The 17,587-nt window shown below is 32.4% G+C and overlaps 1 protein-coding gene across 1 annotated transcript; it reads right to left on the bottom strand.

Annotated features, from left to right (window-relative positions):
- Positions 1–12,946: 12,946 nt before the first annotated feature.
- Positions 12,947–15,458, bottom strand: LOC120216644 (probable BOI-related E3 ubiquitin-protein ligase 2). Its single transcript, XM_039213997.1, has 4 exons — positions 15,397–15,458; positions 15,166–15,266; positions 14,588–14,910; positions 12,947–13,537 (listed from the first exon to the last, which is right to left on the bottom strand). Exons 1-4 carry the CDS (start codon positions 15,447–15,449, stop codon positions 13,013–13,015), a joined length of 1,002 nt encoding a protein of 333 aa, XP_039069928.1. The 5' UTR covers positions 15,450–15,458; the 3' UTR covers positions 12,947–13,012.
- Positions 15,459–17,587: the final 2,129 nt, after the last annotated feature.

Here is a 17,587-nt window from a genome sequence, read left to right as displayed (position 1 = left end):
AAATGTAATATCATACACAGTTCCTCCAAAAACAATAACTAGGTGACTACACAAAAATGCAAAAATAAATAAAGTATAAAATAATTTGTTTGCTTAAGATATTTTTTTAAAAACAAAAGGATCGTCTTGGATTTTAGAAAATTAAAAACAAAGATTGCATGGAAACCATATTGGCAATGAGTGGAGAGTGATGGATCCTATAAAAGTGAGGGATGGATTCGTTGTGTTATGAGTGAAGACGATGGCCGAGGTGAGGTCCAAAGTGAAAAATAAAATAAAAATGATCTCTAATTATTACGAATAGACAGTGCAGTGATAACGCCAATGATACCCATTATTGGAAAAACAAAGTAAAAATCTTCCATACTTCCACCACCCTCTTTACATTTCCTTTGTGGATCAAGAGGATATTTTCCTTTCTGAATAAACTAAATTTCCCTGAAAGTTAAAAGTAATTTTATATGAATAATAATTTTTTATTTACGTAAATAAAACCACAAAAATATTTAATAAAATAATTCTCTTTCAATAAAGATGAATTACGCCAATCATACTTTTTTTATGTGACATGAAAATTGAGGATAATTACTTGTGTTTTTTTATTCAAGATCAAAATTTAAGAAAAAGATATAATATGTAAAAAAAGAAAAAATAAATAAATTTTGAAATAATTATACAAACTTTACATAAAAACATGAAACTTACACATTACGTATCTGAGACATAGACATATATATATATTTACACAAACATGAATCATACAATAATAATATACGTATAAATCTTATTTTCAATCAACAAATTAATGATATATATATATATATACCGTCGGTTCATTATTTTTTATTTTATTTAAGTACATTGTATGTTTATTTTTTATTTTTTAATAAATTTACTTTTATGATACATTTATGATACTTTTCTGTTTGCACATTTTTCAGTCGATTGGTCTTTATGTTCATCATTTTTTTCTCAGAGTTTGATTTGACATCGTCATGATTGATCAAAATGACACTTGTTATCATGATGATCATCCTTGCTATGGACATTAAATTGGATTTGGATACACGATTTGTTTTTGTGGATATTTATTTCACAACATTTTGTTATAATTTACGATTTGTCGATAATATTTTAATAGCTTAATCTCTCTTTGTGGTTCATTTTTCAATGCAATAAGATCTTTTCATATCTATCTGTTACTCGAGTTTATTTGGTTAGATTTTTAACATTTTCCTTGTATGGTCCTTTTGTGATCTTAAGTGACTAATTTATTAAGTTGATGATTATATAAAATTATCCTTATTATGTGTTTAGTTTACTATTATGATTATAAATTTTCATTGTAATTTGGACATTTTTCTAATTTTAATAAAACTAATGACTTCTTTCTTGTAAAAAAATACATATATAAATAATGTGAGATTTTAAGAATATTGTGACCAAACTTATTGATTTTGAAATGTCTTAGATAAGTCCTAAACTTGATTAGACCCATATAAATACAACAGTCAAAAAAATTATTAACTTTTAAAAAATATTTGAAATCTCAATATTCATAATTATTTTTTATTTCCTTAATCAAGTTCAATGCATATCTTTGACAACCTATATATATATATCATTTGACAACTTATATATATATATATATATCATTAAGTGATTGAAAATAAAATTTGTACATATATATCATCATCATCACGCAACTTCTACTCATATTTTTATGAACACAGTAGTTATGAGATTTGTTGTTTCTCTTAAGGCCTTGGATTTGAGAACAAAATATACTATTCATCCTAGATTATTAAAAAACCTTTTATTTGTACTTTTATAATATGTAGGTTTTTTTTAATTTATTACTTTTTTAATAGAAAACAAATAAAATCTATTATTAAATGAATATTCATGCCATAAAATTAAGTTATAATTAATTATTTAAAAAAATATTTTTTATTAATCCTGAAATATATTATATAAGACATCCCATTCTATTATGGATGGTGAAATAATTTCGATTCGTAATCTAAATTTTATTGAAGATCTCTTTTGAGTTTATAACTATTTAATAAAATATGAAATTTAAATTATTTTTATATATAAAAGATGAATAGTTTTAATTAAGTTAACTTGGTCTTGATTTATATAATAATAAATAACTAAAAATATAAATAAATCAAAAGTTGAGTGACTAAAGGAAGAATTTTATTGAAAGATGAATAGTTTTTATAATTTGATGGAATGATTAAAATAAAATCAATTTAAAAATTAAATAATTAAATAGAAAACTTAAAATAAGAATGAGAATAAAATTGAGAGAATTTATCCAAAACAAATGAAGTTGAATAAAATGATTTTGGCAAAACAATGGCAGGAAGAATCAGGTGAGCTTCAAGTCCTGATATTCAATTTATAATGCAATAGCCTTCTCTTGCCTCTCCTTCCTTAATTCTTCCCTCAATTGTTCACACCCTCACCAAACCCAGCAGTTCTTGTGCAACTGCAAACCTCTACATTTTTCTTTGTCTGCACCTGACATGCCCTCGGTTTCTTTTTTGCCTTTTGGGTTATTGTTGTTGATGAACTTCTTTGTATGTTGCCGTTGTCCTCATTCCTCTTTTGTTTTTTTCCTAGATAACATAAAATCCCACTACTCTTCATGTTTCATACTCATTTCTGCAAAATTATTACCTACGCTACATATTGTTTATATGTTTCCCTACCCACCCCAACAATAATAGATTACTAGTGCCTCTGTATCTCTGCCACAGCCACCTTATCCTTTCAAATTTGAAGACCATAATTAGTTCAAAATTAGCTAAGAAAAATTATCTCCTTTGATTAACCTAATCATGTTACTAATCTGTGGTAGGGAAATATGGAACGTGACATGTAAAAAGAAAATGGGTCCTCTCCCATGGACGACAATGAGCAGTTTTATTGAATAAATGAGGATGAAAAAGAAGGTGAAATCTGGGAATGAAATCTAAATTTGTTTGCATCAAGATATCCATGATATACATGTGTGTGAGTAGGGACCCATGAAATGAATAGTATGGAAGAAGGGCTCATCATTTTCACTTTCGTCTCTCCCAAAACAAGTTGTCAGCAACTAGGACACAGGTCCTACTGAGCCCACCATTATCACTACCAAAATCTCTCTCTCCCTCTCTCTCCCTCTCTCTCCCTCTCTCTCTCAGCCTATTTGAAAAATTGTTTAAGGAACCAAGAAGATTCGATTCTAATTTCTAAAGCGCGGTGAAACCGTGAAAGTGAAACCCACCACTCACCCTCTGACCCCACCTCCTCTCTCTCTCACATGCCCACCGCCGATTCTCTTTCCAAATTACTGCAATAATATATATAAATACGACAGGTTTGCGATATTTGAATTTCAAGGAGAGACAACTTAAAAACACTGATCGGATACGATAAAACCCTACTTCTATACTCTGTTATTTAATTTAAGGGGGGAAATAAGAGAAAGGGCCGATGGTTAGGTTTAGGCCATCGGGATAAATAAGTCTGAGCGTGGTAGGGTGTATTATTATATTGATCTTCTTCTTCCAACTCTGTTTTTCTATTTCTAAAAGTGAAAAAAGAAGAAGAAAGAGAATCAAAATCTGTATTCTATACGACAACGACAAGCTACAAGGTTCTTTCTTCTGTCTATTCTTGCACTCTCTTCTGTCTCTTTCATTGTCTCTTTTCGTCAGCAGAAGCGAGGGAGAGAGAGGCATCGAAACAAAACCCATTTGCCGATTTGCATTTGAATTAATTAATACTTTATATTATATTACATAGTAGAAACAGATCTATACATATATATACATAAAGAAGAAGCTACAAGTAATGCAGACATGAATGCAGGGGGTTTGTCTTTAGTGATTTATTTGTGTGATTGGCATCTCTGTCCTTCTAGATGACACGCCTCTGCATCACACGAAGAGTGCTACTCGATCTGCCTCCTCTCTAATAATGCATGCAGACCAAATATGAACAACGTGCCATTCTTTTTCCCTCGCTTAACCAACATGGGTAATACTCCATAATTTAATAAAGTTCGATGAGTCAGCCAGGACCAACTCGGTAAATAGGTTAGCAATTTTCTAGAAACTAAGCTTATTTCAACTTCAAAAGCCATGGCCAACAAATTAATACTTTTTTAAACGCATGCTTCTGTTTCTGCTAACTGAATTATCTTCTCCAAGTTCCTTTGAATGCTGCTTTTTTAAACGCCGAATGCTTATGGTGGTCCATCGTGTGCTGTTGTAATTTTAGACTTGCATGGGCTGTCGTAATTTTCTTATCACTAAAAAGAAAAGCTCATTTTAAACAAAAAACACTTTAAGAGAATTACATTAAAAGCAGAGAACAACAAGAGATATCTTCCCCTGTCCCTTTTCTTTTTCTTCATTCCTTTGTTAAAGACATCCTTCTTCTTCTACCTGAAAAAATAAAGATATTCCATGCTGTAAAATGTGTGAAACTTTGTCATGTACAAAGAGCAATAGATATAGGTTGATATGTAAGTATATTCTACGTACAAATGAATACGAAGACCTGAATTAAAAAAGAAAGGATGACAATAACAGAGCTGGATATGGTTTGATGTGATATGGTCCTGTGTGGTGGCCTCGGAATTCCACTAATGAAACAAAAACATTTGCTTTTAATCAATGCATGAAGAAAACATGGCCGACCTTGCATGACTAAGTATGGGCCCGAATTAATTAACTTCTTTAGAAACTAAAAGCAAAACATCATTAACATAAAACATGCAGAGACATGTGATGCGAGGTTTAGTGATGGGTGCAAGTGTGTTTTAGAGTACATATTGGAATTTAAATTTTTTCTATTAATTATTTATTTTACCTATAATGTTTACTTTAAAATTTTATTTTTGTTCATCCCATAAAAAAATCAGTTATTAATATATATATATATATATATATATATATATATCTGTCACCCCTTAAAAATGATTTTAAGTCCGCCATGGGTTTTGTTTATGTGCTAAACATGGTTATGACCAAAAAAGTAGTTAGCAACCGAATGTCAAAAAGGGAGTTAGAAGGGATGGTGGAATTTCTGTGGATATGGGATGGGGTAGAAGATGAGGGGAACATAAAGGCTGTTGGATCACATGCTCATCACGTTCTTTTCTTCTTCCTCTTCTCTTCTTTTTATACTGTGGCTGATGAATGTTAAAGGAAAAGAAAAGGTGAATTTAAAAACAAAGGTCCCACGGTTCAAGCCTGCTGCTCTTCATCCTCCTCAATCCAAGGGATTCTTTGTGTTGATCAAACCCAAATCATGGGTCACTCCATCATCTTCACCATCATTTCATGCAATATGTAATGTAGCAGTATATATGAAAGCCCCACCTCACTTTCTATTTTGCTCTTTTGCCAAAAGCATATTTCTTAAAAGCTACCATTTCTTTTCCTTCTGTTCAGCTGCCAATAATTTAGGATATATAAAACTTGGCAACTTCTTCATTCTTTCCCTCATCCAAATCAGACTCGAATTATTGTAATTTGATCCATATAAACGACCGTTCTGGGAAAATGAAGTTAGCCCTCCAAATCATTTCCTGTGTTGGGTTGATTCGAGCAGTCCAGTTCCCTTACCTTCTTATCTTTTCCCATATTTACTACTACTAATACTACTATATATTATTGGATAAACTACATATTTAATCATCTAACTATTATTTTGATCCCGTTTTGGTCATGTTCCTTTTTTTAAATCATCAAAAACGTTACATCTTAGTTTTATTTTGATAACATGTTGCTAAAAAATTAATTGTGATACTGATGTGGCACAATAAGCTAATGTCAGGATGTCATGTTATCATTATAAAAAAATTAAAAATGTCACATTAGTATTTATGTTGTTTTTTTAACCACAGTTACTAAAATGAAACCAAAACATAAAGTTAATGATTTAAAAAATAGTTATGTGACTAAATAAGTAAATTAATCTATATTATTGCCACCTCATTATCCACTATTCCAGGTCAATCTTGTCCACCAAAAAGCTTGGTAGTCACCCTGGTCTTGGATCATTCCTTGAAAACGACCGTCCATGGGTGAAACCGATGTAACTCCATCATGCCAACTACCCCGGTTTAAGGTCTCAACATATTGCTAAATCTTATGTAATTGATGTTGATTGCATTTATTTTCTGGACTAAAAAAAAATGTTAGTAATGTTCAACCCCACGTAGAGCGGGAAATACATTGGAATTTAGTATTTAAGGTTTTCATTCTTCATTCTCTTTTTTAGTTATAGAGAATAAAGGGGGCTTTTCGTGCACAGTCGTCTGTCTTGACTTGGCTCAGGCTCGTGGTTGAGGTTGAGGCTTGTGGCAGAATTTTTCTCGAAAGTCTGTCTTGACTTGGCTCAGGCTCGTGGTTGAGGTTGAGGCTTGTGGCAGAATTTTTCTCGAAAGAACAAATGAAAAACTGTGAAATAATTTATCTGATATTTATAGGGCTACTGATTTATACGAATTTTATATTTGCAGAGAGTAACAATTGTTTAATTAGTTGTATTGATTTTTAAAATTTAAAATTTAAAAAGAGATTTGAGAACGTTTGAATACACCAGTTACAAGTGTAATTACGAAAGTTACAAACAGTTCGTTTAATTTCAATAGTTTCAAAGAGGAGAATAAATTTAAAAATTAATTAGATTTATATATTTGATTTTGCTTTTGACGAATTTACCTCTGAACCAAGCTTATAGATAGAGAGCTTTGTATCACTCTCAACTCACCAATCCACTCAAACATCTCTCAACTCTCTCAAAACTTTATAAGCTTCTTATTATTTTCAGCAAGGAACAGTGGGTGTACATAATTTGAAGTGATCATGTTAATTTCGGGGGAACGATACTTCTATTGGAGTGATTATACACATCGATATGAATTCGTTTTTAAAACAAAATTTTTTACCATGACACGATTTTAGTTGATCAAATATTTATTTTTATTTTTTGTTTCAGTAAGTACTAATAGTGTGAATTTACAGTTAATTTTACCGACAATAATGATTAACTTGGCTACCAAAAGTGAACAACTCAAACTCATCAACTTGATGAGAAAGAGCTGGTGGCTAGTCATTATTGGAGAGAGTGCAAATTCAAGGGCTAGTGGCTCTGCGCATGAGATTAAGGAAAATGAGAAAGTATAATGACGAAAATAATTCCTCCAACGAAAACGCTACATTTGAAGAGAATAGGACAAGGACGTGAGTTTCTACATAGGACCACTGTTACCAAAAGTGAAGCCAACATGCTATTGAGAGGAGGATAAGACTATTGATTTTTCTTGGTCCCGAACGAGCCCATTTGTCTTCTTATACGTACAAACGTATACAATCCTTATAGGGGAACTAGGGTTTTGAATAGTGGAGTTTTAGGAAGTTTTTTAACGAGCCATTTTTCTTTTGCCAAGATTTGATGATTATATTAATAAAATCACATTTGCTAACAAAAAAACAAAGAAACAAGTCCCCTGAACTTGTTTTATAATATCCGCTTTGTTTTGTATATAAAATTGCACAGCCATCACTGGAACTGTGTAATATATATCAAGAGAAATATCATCTTTTCCAATGATAGAAGCTGTTTTTGCATTAACTTTCATATAATTTTAGACGATGAAACGATAATGTAATAAAACTAAATTAGATTATAATACGGCGAAGTGGGTGCAAAGAGTTTGCACATGATACGAAAACAATGCAGAATATTTTAGGAAGAACGAGGAAAGACAACACAAACAAGTATCCAATTATACATCTGGGGACCCCTGAAGGAACTCAGCAGGGACCAAAGAGCAACAATCTATAGTATAGCCTCGTACCCGAGGTTGACTGTGGGTATCACAAGATGCATTTTCAGTTTAAAAATGGAATACATTTGACACTCTAGATCACATTTGAGTCCCCCAATTTATAATATTCACAATGTACGATATCCGATGAAAAGAAAAGGGAAAGCTGAAAGAAAGAGAAACATAGTGGAGGTAAGCTCTGAGGTCAGGTATTCTCAAATTACATAAAATTGGAACTATTATGAATCAATAATTAAATAAAATTATTGATGAAATTTGAATCTTAATATATATCAAATGTTATGAATATTTGATTAATTAAATTAAATCAATGTAGGCTAATCTTGGTTACCATTATAGATAACTGAAAAGACCCCACAAAGATAAAAAAAAAGTAAAAGGTAAAAAAAAAGTTTTACAGGGAATAAGGAAGAGGCTTTTTTTCATAGATTTTGAAAATTCATTAATTTAAAACAGAGAAAAGGAGAATGAAATGGGAAAAAAAGGCAAATGGGGGTGTGGGAGAAATTGACAAGACTGAGATCGACTGGGGTTAGCGGTGGGAGATGGGAGTGACAAATTCAGTAATTTAAAAATGAGAATTCGAAATTTTAATATTTTTTTCCTTAAAAATAATGTGTTTGTAATTTTTTTTTATTTTCTTTCAATATATTAAATATAATTTCATATTTTTTCTTAAATAATGGGATGCACTTCTACTGAAAGTGCATCCACCCCTAAGAGGTGATTATGGTGTAAAGTGGAAGTGAAGGTGGAAAATGGAATAATGATAACAACAATAATGCATAGTTTATAATCACTGGGGCCACCAGATTCACTTTCTTCTTTGTCATCGCTTTCCAAGGCATGATTAGATTAAAGTTTATTAATCTTCAACCCCCACATTAAAGAATTTTTCTTAAAAGAAAGCTTTCTCTTCTCCTTTCCCCCTTCACCTTTTCTTTTTCCAATTCTAAAAAATAATTGTAACTTGTTTCCTTTTAGACTTGTACATATATACCAATCAGCATATTAGGGGAGAAAAAAGCAGAGGCTTTTCGAATTTTCTTCTTCTTAAGATGTAATTTGTACATGGACCAGGCCACTTGATATCTAAGCTCGCTCGGGCTCTTTAATTCTTGAAATGGGCTTGGTAAAGGTGACAATGACAGTTCAACTACTTAAAAAGGGTAGTGGATATGAAATTCTTCAGTAGTGCAGATTTTAACACAGATGATGAAGCTGAATGGTTGGTTTTTGAGTAACGCAGGACTCACTCAGAAAACATCAATTAATGTTCCATCGGCTTTAGATCTTACTGATATCTCTCCCACCATTTTATTCATAATGAGTTGCAGTGCATGGCCCTTGCGCTATTACTTGTTTTTCTCAGTTGCCTTCAAAAGTTTCTGATTTTCTGCAAACCAGGAAGCCAGCTATCTTGTCTGAGTAATTGATATACATGGGGTCAGACTATATTGAAGTAGATCTAAAATAAGAGTTTCAGAAATGATGATGGTGCTAACGTAATAATAGTCGAGCAACCACTATCAAAGGAAAAATAAAAGCTACCCTGTTTTAATTTAATTCCTCTTTGTTATACTTGTAAAATTAAGTTCTAAATTATGAAAAATGAGCAGAGGAGAGAGCCTGCCCCTGGAACGCGAATCTAATCCTACTCGATCCTAGGACTTAATCGAGCCAGAGAAAAAAAATAGCATGGAATTGGTGGTCAATAAGCAAATGGTGCATGATGCTTCTAAGAGAAAGGACTGTCACATGGGTAAGTAAGCCCAATACAGTCCTTTCTCTTAGAAGCATCATGCACCATTTTCCCATTTTGACAAGTTAAAATTTATTTTCGGATCTACAACATTTTTTACAGTATTATTGGAATTCGTCACGTTGAGGTGACGAGTTTGAATAAAAAATATTTTTTATTCGAACTCGTCACGCCAGGATGACGAGTTCGAATAAAATATAATTTTTTATTAAAATTTATCACATCGAGGTAAAAAATTAGAATAAAAAAATTTATTAGAACTAGTCACCTCGACGTGACGAGTTCTATGTCACTGTAGAAAATATCATAAATCCCAAAATAAATTTTAACTTACCCTAATGGGCTAAATATAAAAAACCCATATACTTTATTAGGCCAATTTTGCAGAAGGGTGCCTTTTTTTTTGTACTTAACAGGGTAAACAGTTTTGTTAATTAGCCCAATAAGATATATAAAAGTTTATTTTGCTATAGTATTCAAAGAACTCATCATGTACGAGTTTTTTCAAATAATATATTTTTATTTAAACTCATCACGTTAAGATGACGAGTTTCAAAAAAAATTTATTAAATTTTATCACATCGGAGGTAAAAATTTTGAAAAAATATTTTTTTAGAACTCGTCATGTTGACGTTATGAGTTCTAAGTCATTATAATATAAATGCCGTAAGTCTCAAAATATACTTATATATGCCGCCCTATTGGGCCAAAAACCAAAGGTTGCCTATTAAAAAGCAGCAACATTTAAACGAACTGGATTACTGGCCCATGGAACCAAAGCCCGCAAGGTTCTTGAAGCTAGTGGTGACAAATGGATCATTCAGATTAGGTTTAGGCACGGTAATTTGGATTGGGTTATTTCGGATCTAGATTGTATTAGGTTTAATTTTATTTAGGTTGGATCGGGTTTGGTTTGAATTAAGTTCGGGTGTATAGTAAATTGAGTCGGATCGGGTATTGGATCGGGTCAATTTTCGGGTCGGTTGTTTTTCCATTCGGGTTAATATCGGATCGGTTGATATTCGAGTCGGGTTAATATCGAATCAGTTGATTTTCGGTTCATTTCAACCTTTGGATCGGGTCAATTCGGGTTGAATCGGATATGAGTCTAATTAAGTATATATAGAATTATTGATATATTCTTGTTAAAAATATGTCTATTTATTTGTCAATCTTATCATTTAGGCTCAATTTCAACTTTCAATTGTTTAATATTTTTTAATTAAAACATTATTTAGAGATGATAATTATACCCAAACTCGATCCTATAACGCGTGTTAGAGTTTGTAACTTGAATTTTATATTGAATTGATCCGACAAGTTTATAGGGAAAACTATTTAGTAAAAAAAAATTTGCTATTATAAATTTCATTCTCCATTAAATTTTTAATCGGATGTTTAATGTTTAATTATAAATTTAATGCTTTTACTAAAATTTTACTAAAATTTTTAATATTTGTATTTTAAATTTAATGCTTTTACTAAAATTTTAACTTGGTTTACATTAATTTATTATTTAAAATAACCATAATAGTTTGAATTAAAGTGAATTCTCTTTATTTGAGATTTGTGTTTTATGTTAATTTGTGTTCGTGAAATGGTGGAATTTCTTTTCTTTTAAAGTTGATTATAATATACCATCTAAATGATGATAATTAACTTTAATCATATAAAATAAAATTTGGGTAGTAATTTGACTTTATAATACTTCATATCAAATAGACCAAATACAGAGATGATCTTTTAAACGAGAGAAAATAATAATACACTATTATATTATTATCAAATGTGGTACTGGTGGTTATTAAACTATTATTAAATGTGGTGATTAATTAGTAATATATTACAAAAAAAGGAATAAAACATGCATCATTTTACTATTCATTATATTGTTAACAAATATATAATAACAATAAATTATTCAGTCACTTTTACTCATTTATTGTGGTTATTAAACTATTATCAAAGGTGGTGATTAACTGGTAATATAATGTAAAAAGAGAATAAAACATGCATCGTTTTACTATTCATCATATTGCTAACAAATATATAATAACAATAAACTATTCAATCACTTTTACTCATTTATCGGGTTAAAAATCGGGTCAATGTTCAGTTTTAATTGGATTTGGTTAAATTAAATTTGAATTGCTTTCGGTTTGGGTTGCTTTAGGTTCAGATTATATTTTGTTCGGGTTACTTTCAGATTGAGTTAAATTCGGTTCGAATTATTTTCGATTTTGGTTGCTTTCGGTGTTAATTTTGATTTGTGTTATTTTCGATCTAGATCAAATTGGATATGGATCCATATTGGTTCAACTAAAACTTTGATCGATTTTGGTTTGGGTCTGGTATAGTTCAAGTTTTGGATCAAGTTTAGTCATTATGTTCGAGTTTATATAAAATATCATATCAAATAAATTGATTCAGGTAATCAGGTTAAGGTGTTTTCACTTTTACATTAGGATACAAATATCAAATTCAAGAAGACACGTTTCTTTCTTTTTTTTTCAGAAAGAAGACACGTTTCCAAAAGAAAGGAGGGATGCAAACTTTGAAGAGTCGTGCAAAGCAGGCTCTAATAAAATGACAATAATTTGATATAATAGAATTATTAAAAAAACAAAAAAACAAAATACTTGTCAATATTTTAATCTGATTGTAGAAAGAAAGAAAGAAAAAAAATCACCACCAGTACAATCGCCAACAGTAAATAATAGCATATAAGATGCGTGACACTTCAGACATTAACATCTCCGAAACATCGTAACCACGTTAATGGCTAAACATCAGAAACATGGATCCATGCCTCAATTACCTTGGAGTATCATTTTAGTTATATAAAATTAAGCCTAACAAAAAGCAAGTGTAAGCAGTTCATATCAAGAAGTATGCGATTGACTGATGATGTTCTGCTGCAGACATCCTTCCTTGTAATTCAGAGCTTCAAACATTTTATATAACCAAATACCGGAAGAGAGACCTTTCCTCACTATCCATGAAGCATTCCGTACAAGCCTGGGATTTACCTCAACCTAAACTAACTTCATAAACATACCCCAAAACCCTTAAACACGTGTTGATCTAGCCGTGTTCTAAAACTTGCTTCTTAAAATACATAAAACCAAGCAGCACATGCAACGCAGACACAAAAACTACCTATAACAGAACCAAAAAAAAAAAAAAAAAGACCGTGACAATCAAAACTCATCCAACAACTTAAGTTAGTGAAGGTGTCGAATTCTTAATATGAAATGCAATACATTTTCTGATGTTAAAAAGGGCCTTTGAGCAGCAAACTAGCAAGCAACTGGCAATTGGCAACCGCCATTTCACAAGATAGCTGGATATAACTTTAGTATTATATTAAAGCTTTGATACGTATATCATTACATAAAGACCTCCATACCAATAAACTTGGATGACTGGCATATGGGGCAAAAACTAAGCTTACTTTCACAACCCTTACACAGGCAGAGATGCCTACAAGGTAACAAGAGCATACACGCTTCATTCACTGCACAAGCTTTACAAGTCATCAACTCTTTCTTGTTGCTATTATCCTTGCAGAGCAGGTGGAAATCAATGGCTCGGCCATTGCAACATGAAGCTGTATCATCCTCACTATCCCCACATCCTTCTTCAATATCTCTACTTTGAGCATAAACTTGCTGAAGATTCAACTTGAGAGCAGTAATCATGTTCTCATTGTATCTGGCACGTTGCTGCCAGGCACCTGCTTCCGTGGTCAATTGCTCCATATGCTCTTCAAGTTCCATGTTCTTCTTGTTTATATTCTCCACTTCTGCTTCCTTTTCACGAAGTTTCTGAAAAAATCTCTCTTCCACAAGTGAAATTGTCTGAAACTGGTTCACTTGAACCTTCTCTAACACAGACTGTCGTAATCGGTCACCCTAATTAAAGAAGAGCAGATTAGAAGCATTTTCACCAAAAAGTAAAATTCAGAAATGTTTGATAATTAAAAATATATATTGTGTGACAAGGATAGCAAGTTGATATTAAAACAAACAACGAAAAGTAGGTTTCACCGCCATGAACCTCACCACCACACTCAATATAATTATACTATTTCATTTTCACTTACAACCATTAACAAATAATACACACACAACTAAAATCAGAACCTCGTGAAGGTCCTGAAGGAGAGAGGAAAAGAAGAAGAAGAAGAAGAAAAAGAAAAAAAGAATAATCCTTATAAATCATCTTCAGGGAAGATTTTAATTCAAAGTGTGGAGAACAGAAACATCCGTGGATTATAGAATAACTGAGCATGATAGGTTCACCAAAACTGATGAATTGAAGTTAGCATTGTTTCTGTGGAGGTCAAAAAATATCAGTTAATTTCAATCATAGATAAAATTGCCTTCATTTCTACAAATAACAGTTTATTTTGAGAAAACAACTGCAGAACAAAGCACATGATGAAGAAAACTATAATCAGTGACAAAAGGAAATTACAGATGGTCTAAAACATATTTTACTTGCTATCACTTCTACAAAATAATGACAATATCATGGGAAAGAACACTTCTATAAAAAAAGTCCAATACTAAAAGTTAAATGTTAAAGGGAAAACATAATGAACATATGCCCGACAAGCAAATGTTCAAGTCATCCTCAAAACCACCATGCAGTTAGGACACAATAACCACAATCATATACGCAAATATGAAATAATTTCCTTATCCAGAGCTAACAGAATCATTAACCACAGCAAACTGCAAAGAAAATGTGAAACAAACAGTAACAGCAAATTTTTAGCTCAAAAGCATGATAATATACAATTATTAAATGATTGTAAAATCTATATCTATCCACATATGGTGTGAATGACGACCTTAAATAATAAATCAATCCTTGCAACAATCATGGAAGATAATGAAACATTTTATTTCCAATTAACTATATGTAAAAAAAGGATGCTAGAGACAACAAAGACTGACCTGCACTTTGAGAAACCTATCAATCTCTGCATCCTGTCGCATCAATTCATAATCTATGTCATCACCAATAAGTGACAACAAAGCTGAATCACCTGAAGAAGCCATCAGATTATTATTATTGTCAAGTGACAAACCTAACCCTGTCGAGACTGACCGTGTTTGCAAAAAGTCAACAGAAGATATCTGCGAGTTGTTCTCTAAAAAATCTTGTTCCTTTAGTTTCTTCCTTTTAGGTTCAACCCCGTTGTTCCATTGCATCTCAGCTCCTCCATCACTCCCTTCAGCCAACGGAATCGGACCCGGGGCAAACCCAACAACATGAACTGAACCAATAAAAACAATAAATAAAACCCAACAAACCCAGTTGTTCTAAGGCCGTTTTCAAAGAATGCAACTAAATCCCAGAGATATTAAACAACAATGTTCCAATTTGGTTCTTAAAATAAAAGGAGAGAGATAAATGTTGTAAGTTGACGCTAACTAGCAGAAACGAAGCTCGGTTTTTAATTTATCAACATATAATTCCTCATCGACTAAATAGACAAAATATAAAAAAGAAAGAAAGAAAAAGGGCTTACAAGGAGGGATATAAGGAGGATGCTGCGACGATTCTTGTAAATTAGGCGTGTCGTAATAAGCAAGTGACGGTGAAATCTGAGTATCGATTGCGTACAAGTTCCTGAGACCAAACATATTAGAAAGAAACAGATTCAAATAGCATTTTTAGGGTTTTGTTTTCTCTTTAGCAGAAAATCAAAATTTATTTTTGTAATAACCGAGAAATCGATCTTTTTTGTTTAGGGGCTTACCTGAAACTTATAGATGGTTGTTCTTGTTGAAACTGTTGCTGAGGGAAAGCCATTTCCCATTTGGAGGGGGGGGGGGAGTAAAAATGACAAAGTAATATTTAGTACTTAAACTTCATAAAATTTTCAATTTTATCCTTATATTTTTTTATGTCTATATTGGTCTTGCTCTTGATTATTCTCTTTATATTTATTTTTATAATATTTTGTATACAATATCAGGTTTCCGATCAACTCTATAAAATCTGATTTGAAATAATTAATTAATATATCAAATACAAATGGTTTAAAAAATAGCAAGTATTTAACAGGTGTTGGACTTTGGGGAGTGATAACTGATGATGTCCTCCACGCTGCAGTTAGAGGTGTTAAACGGTTCATTCGGATCAGGTTTGAGGTCATTTCGGGTCTAGATTATATTTGGTTTAATTTTATTCAGGTCCGATAGGATCTGGTTCGGGTTTTACTCGGGTGTGTGATTATTGCGACCGTCTTTCGGTTGGGCCTGGAATTGGGCTTCGACTTGATTAATTAGGTTAGAGTCGCCACCGATCATTTTAAAAATATTTAGGTAGGTCGGACACCATCTTACCCGATCTGCGTTGTACCGGAAACGTGTCGGTTCAGGAGTTAGTTACGGTCAAGGAAGGATTAGCATCCTTGAACCGCCCCTTCGGTAGTAATTAATTTATCGGTTGTCTTTAATTGCGAAAATTAAGAATTTAAAAATCCGATTCGAATTGTTTACCTCTGATTGGTTGAAATTCTTCTAAAAGAAAAATCGAAAATGTTAGATAAAAAACAATAAACAAATATTAAATGAATCAAAAACAAAAAAAATAATAAGTCAAAAGAATGAAAAAAATTAATAAGTGAAGAAGAAGAAAAATAAATAAAAAGGAACAAGTCAAAGAGGAAAAAATACAATAGATAAAAATAAAATAAAAAAGGGAAAAAAGAAAAAGATTAAAAAATAAATAAATAAAAAAGATAAAATTTAAAAGAAATAAAATAAAAATAATATGAAGGAAATAATAATAATAATATTGATAAAATAAAATAAAACTTAGAGAATCAAATTAAAAATTGGAATTAACGGGTTAAATTGGCATTAAAATGGGCTGAAAAAAAGTAGAAAGTTATGACTCAATTCACAAAGATATAAAAATATATACCATGATCAAATTAATTAAATTACTAATTCGAGGGCAAAATTACAAATGGTGACCGAAACGAAAAGCGATTCAAAATACCAGGGACTGCGGAGAGAATTTAAGAATTCCCTATTTGTAAAATGGTCATTGGTATATAAATACCCAAAAATGCCCCCTTCCATTTCATTTTCATATTTTCTTCTATGCACTTTCTCTCCCAACCGAGAGAATGATCTCAAATTCTCTCCCTTGCAAAACCGGCCGATCATCTTCCTCGACCCCTCTCTGCCCTAACGTTGTCGCTCCGACCGCCGGCGATGGCGCCCGGAAAAAACCAAATAGCCCCAAAATGTTCCTCTCGTCATCCTTAGGTCAGATTTAAACCCCGAATCACCATAACCAAACCCAAATCGCGTAGATCTAAGGAAAACACATTCGACTTTTACCTTTTACGGCGAGGCCCTTCGTCTTCCCAGTGCTTGCTCCTTATTTTGCTCAGCTTTTGGTTGTTTACTGCATTTGCTCTTTTTGCATGTGGGTTTTAAATCGTTTGGTTCTTTGCTTTTTTGTTTCCGTGGTCGGTTCTCCGATCTCGGTTGATGTTGTGTATTGTTGTTGTGATCGATGTTTGGTTGCTCTGTTGTTCTCGGTGTGTGTTGTTTTTGTGGCTATCCACTGTTGGCTGTGACTCTCGGGTTTCGATCTCTCATTGGGTCGTTGTGTTTGGCTCATTGGTCGTGGGTTTAGTGTTCTTGTGGCCGTTTGTTCTCCGGTTTCCTCCCTTTGCAGTGTTGTGGTGGGGTATTTATACCCACCACCGGCCGTTCGTCTGTTCTGAAATACGGGGCTCGTTGGTTGTTTTGGCCGGTCATCCCGGGATGGGTCAGTCCCGGGATTCCGGCCGACCATTTCAGACTTGACCCTCAACCTCCTTGATGTGTGGCGCCTAGCTAACTGTGGGAACCCTAATGCATTTGGGCCCAACCGGGTCTCCTGGGTCAGGCTACCCGGTTGGGCTTGTTGGACCAGACGTGGACCCT

Source organism: Hibiscus syriacus, unplaced genomic scaffold (genome assembly GCF_006381635.1).
Source record: "Hibiscus syriacus cultivar Baekdansim isolate YM2019G1 unplaced genomic scaffold, ASM638163v2 tig00110163_pilon, whole genome shotgun sequence".
NCBI lineage: Eukaryota > Viridiplantae > Streptophyta > Magnoliopsida > Malvales > Malvaceae > Hibiscus > Hibiscus syriacus.
The sequence above is the reverse complement of the archived record's forward strand: the minus strand, read 5'-3'. Positions and strand labels throughout refer to the sequence as shown.

Excerpts from the sequence above, each read along its gene's own strand:
- LOC120216644 (XM_039213997.1), bottom strand. The coding sequence starts at position 15,449 with ATGGCTTTCCCTCAGCAACAGTTTCAACAAGAACAACCATCTATAAGT. Across the intron at positions 14,911-15,165 it reads TCCTCCTTATATCCCTCCTT|TTCATGTTGTTGGGTTTGCC; the intron begins GTAAGCCCTTTT and ends TTATTGGTTCAG. Across the intron at positions 13,538-14,587 it reads ATAGGTTTCTCAAAGTGCAG|GGTGACCGATTACGACAGTC; the intron begins GTCAGTCTTTGT and ends TTCTTTAATTAG.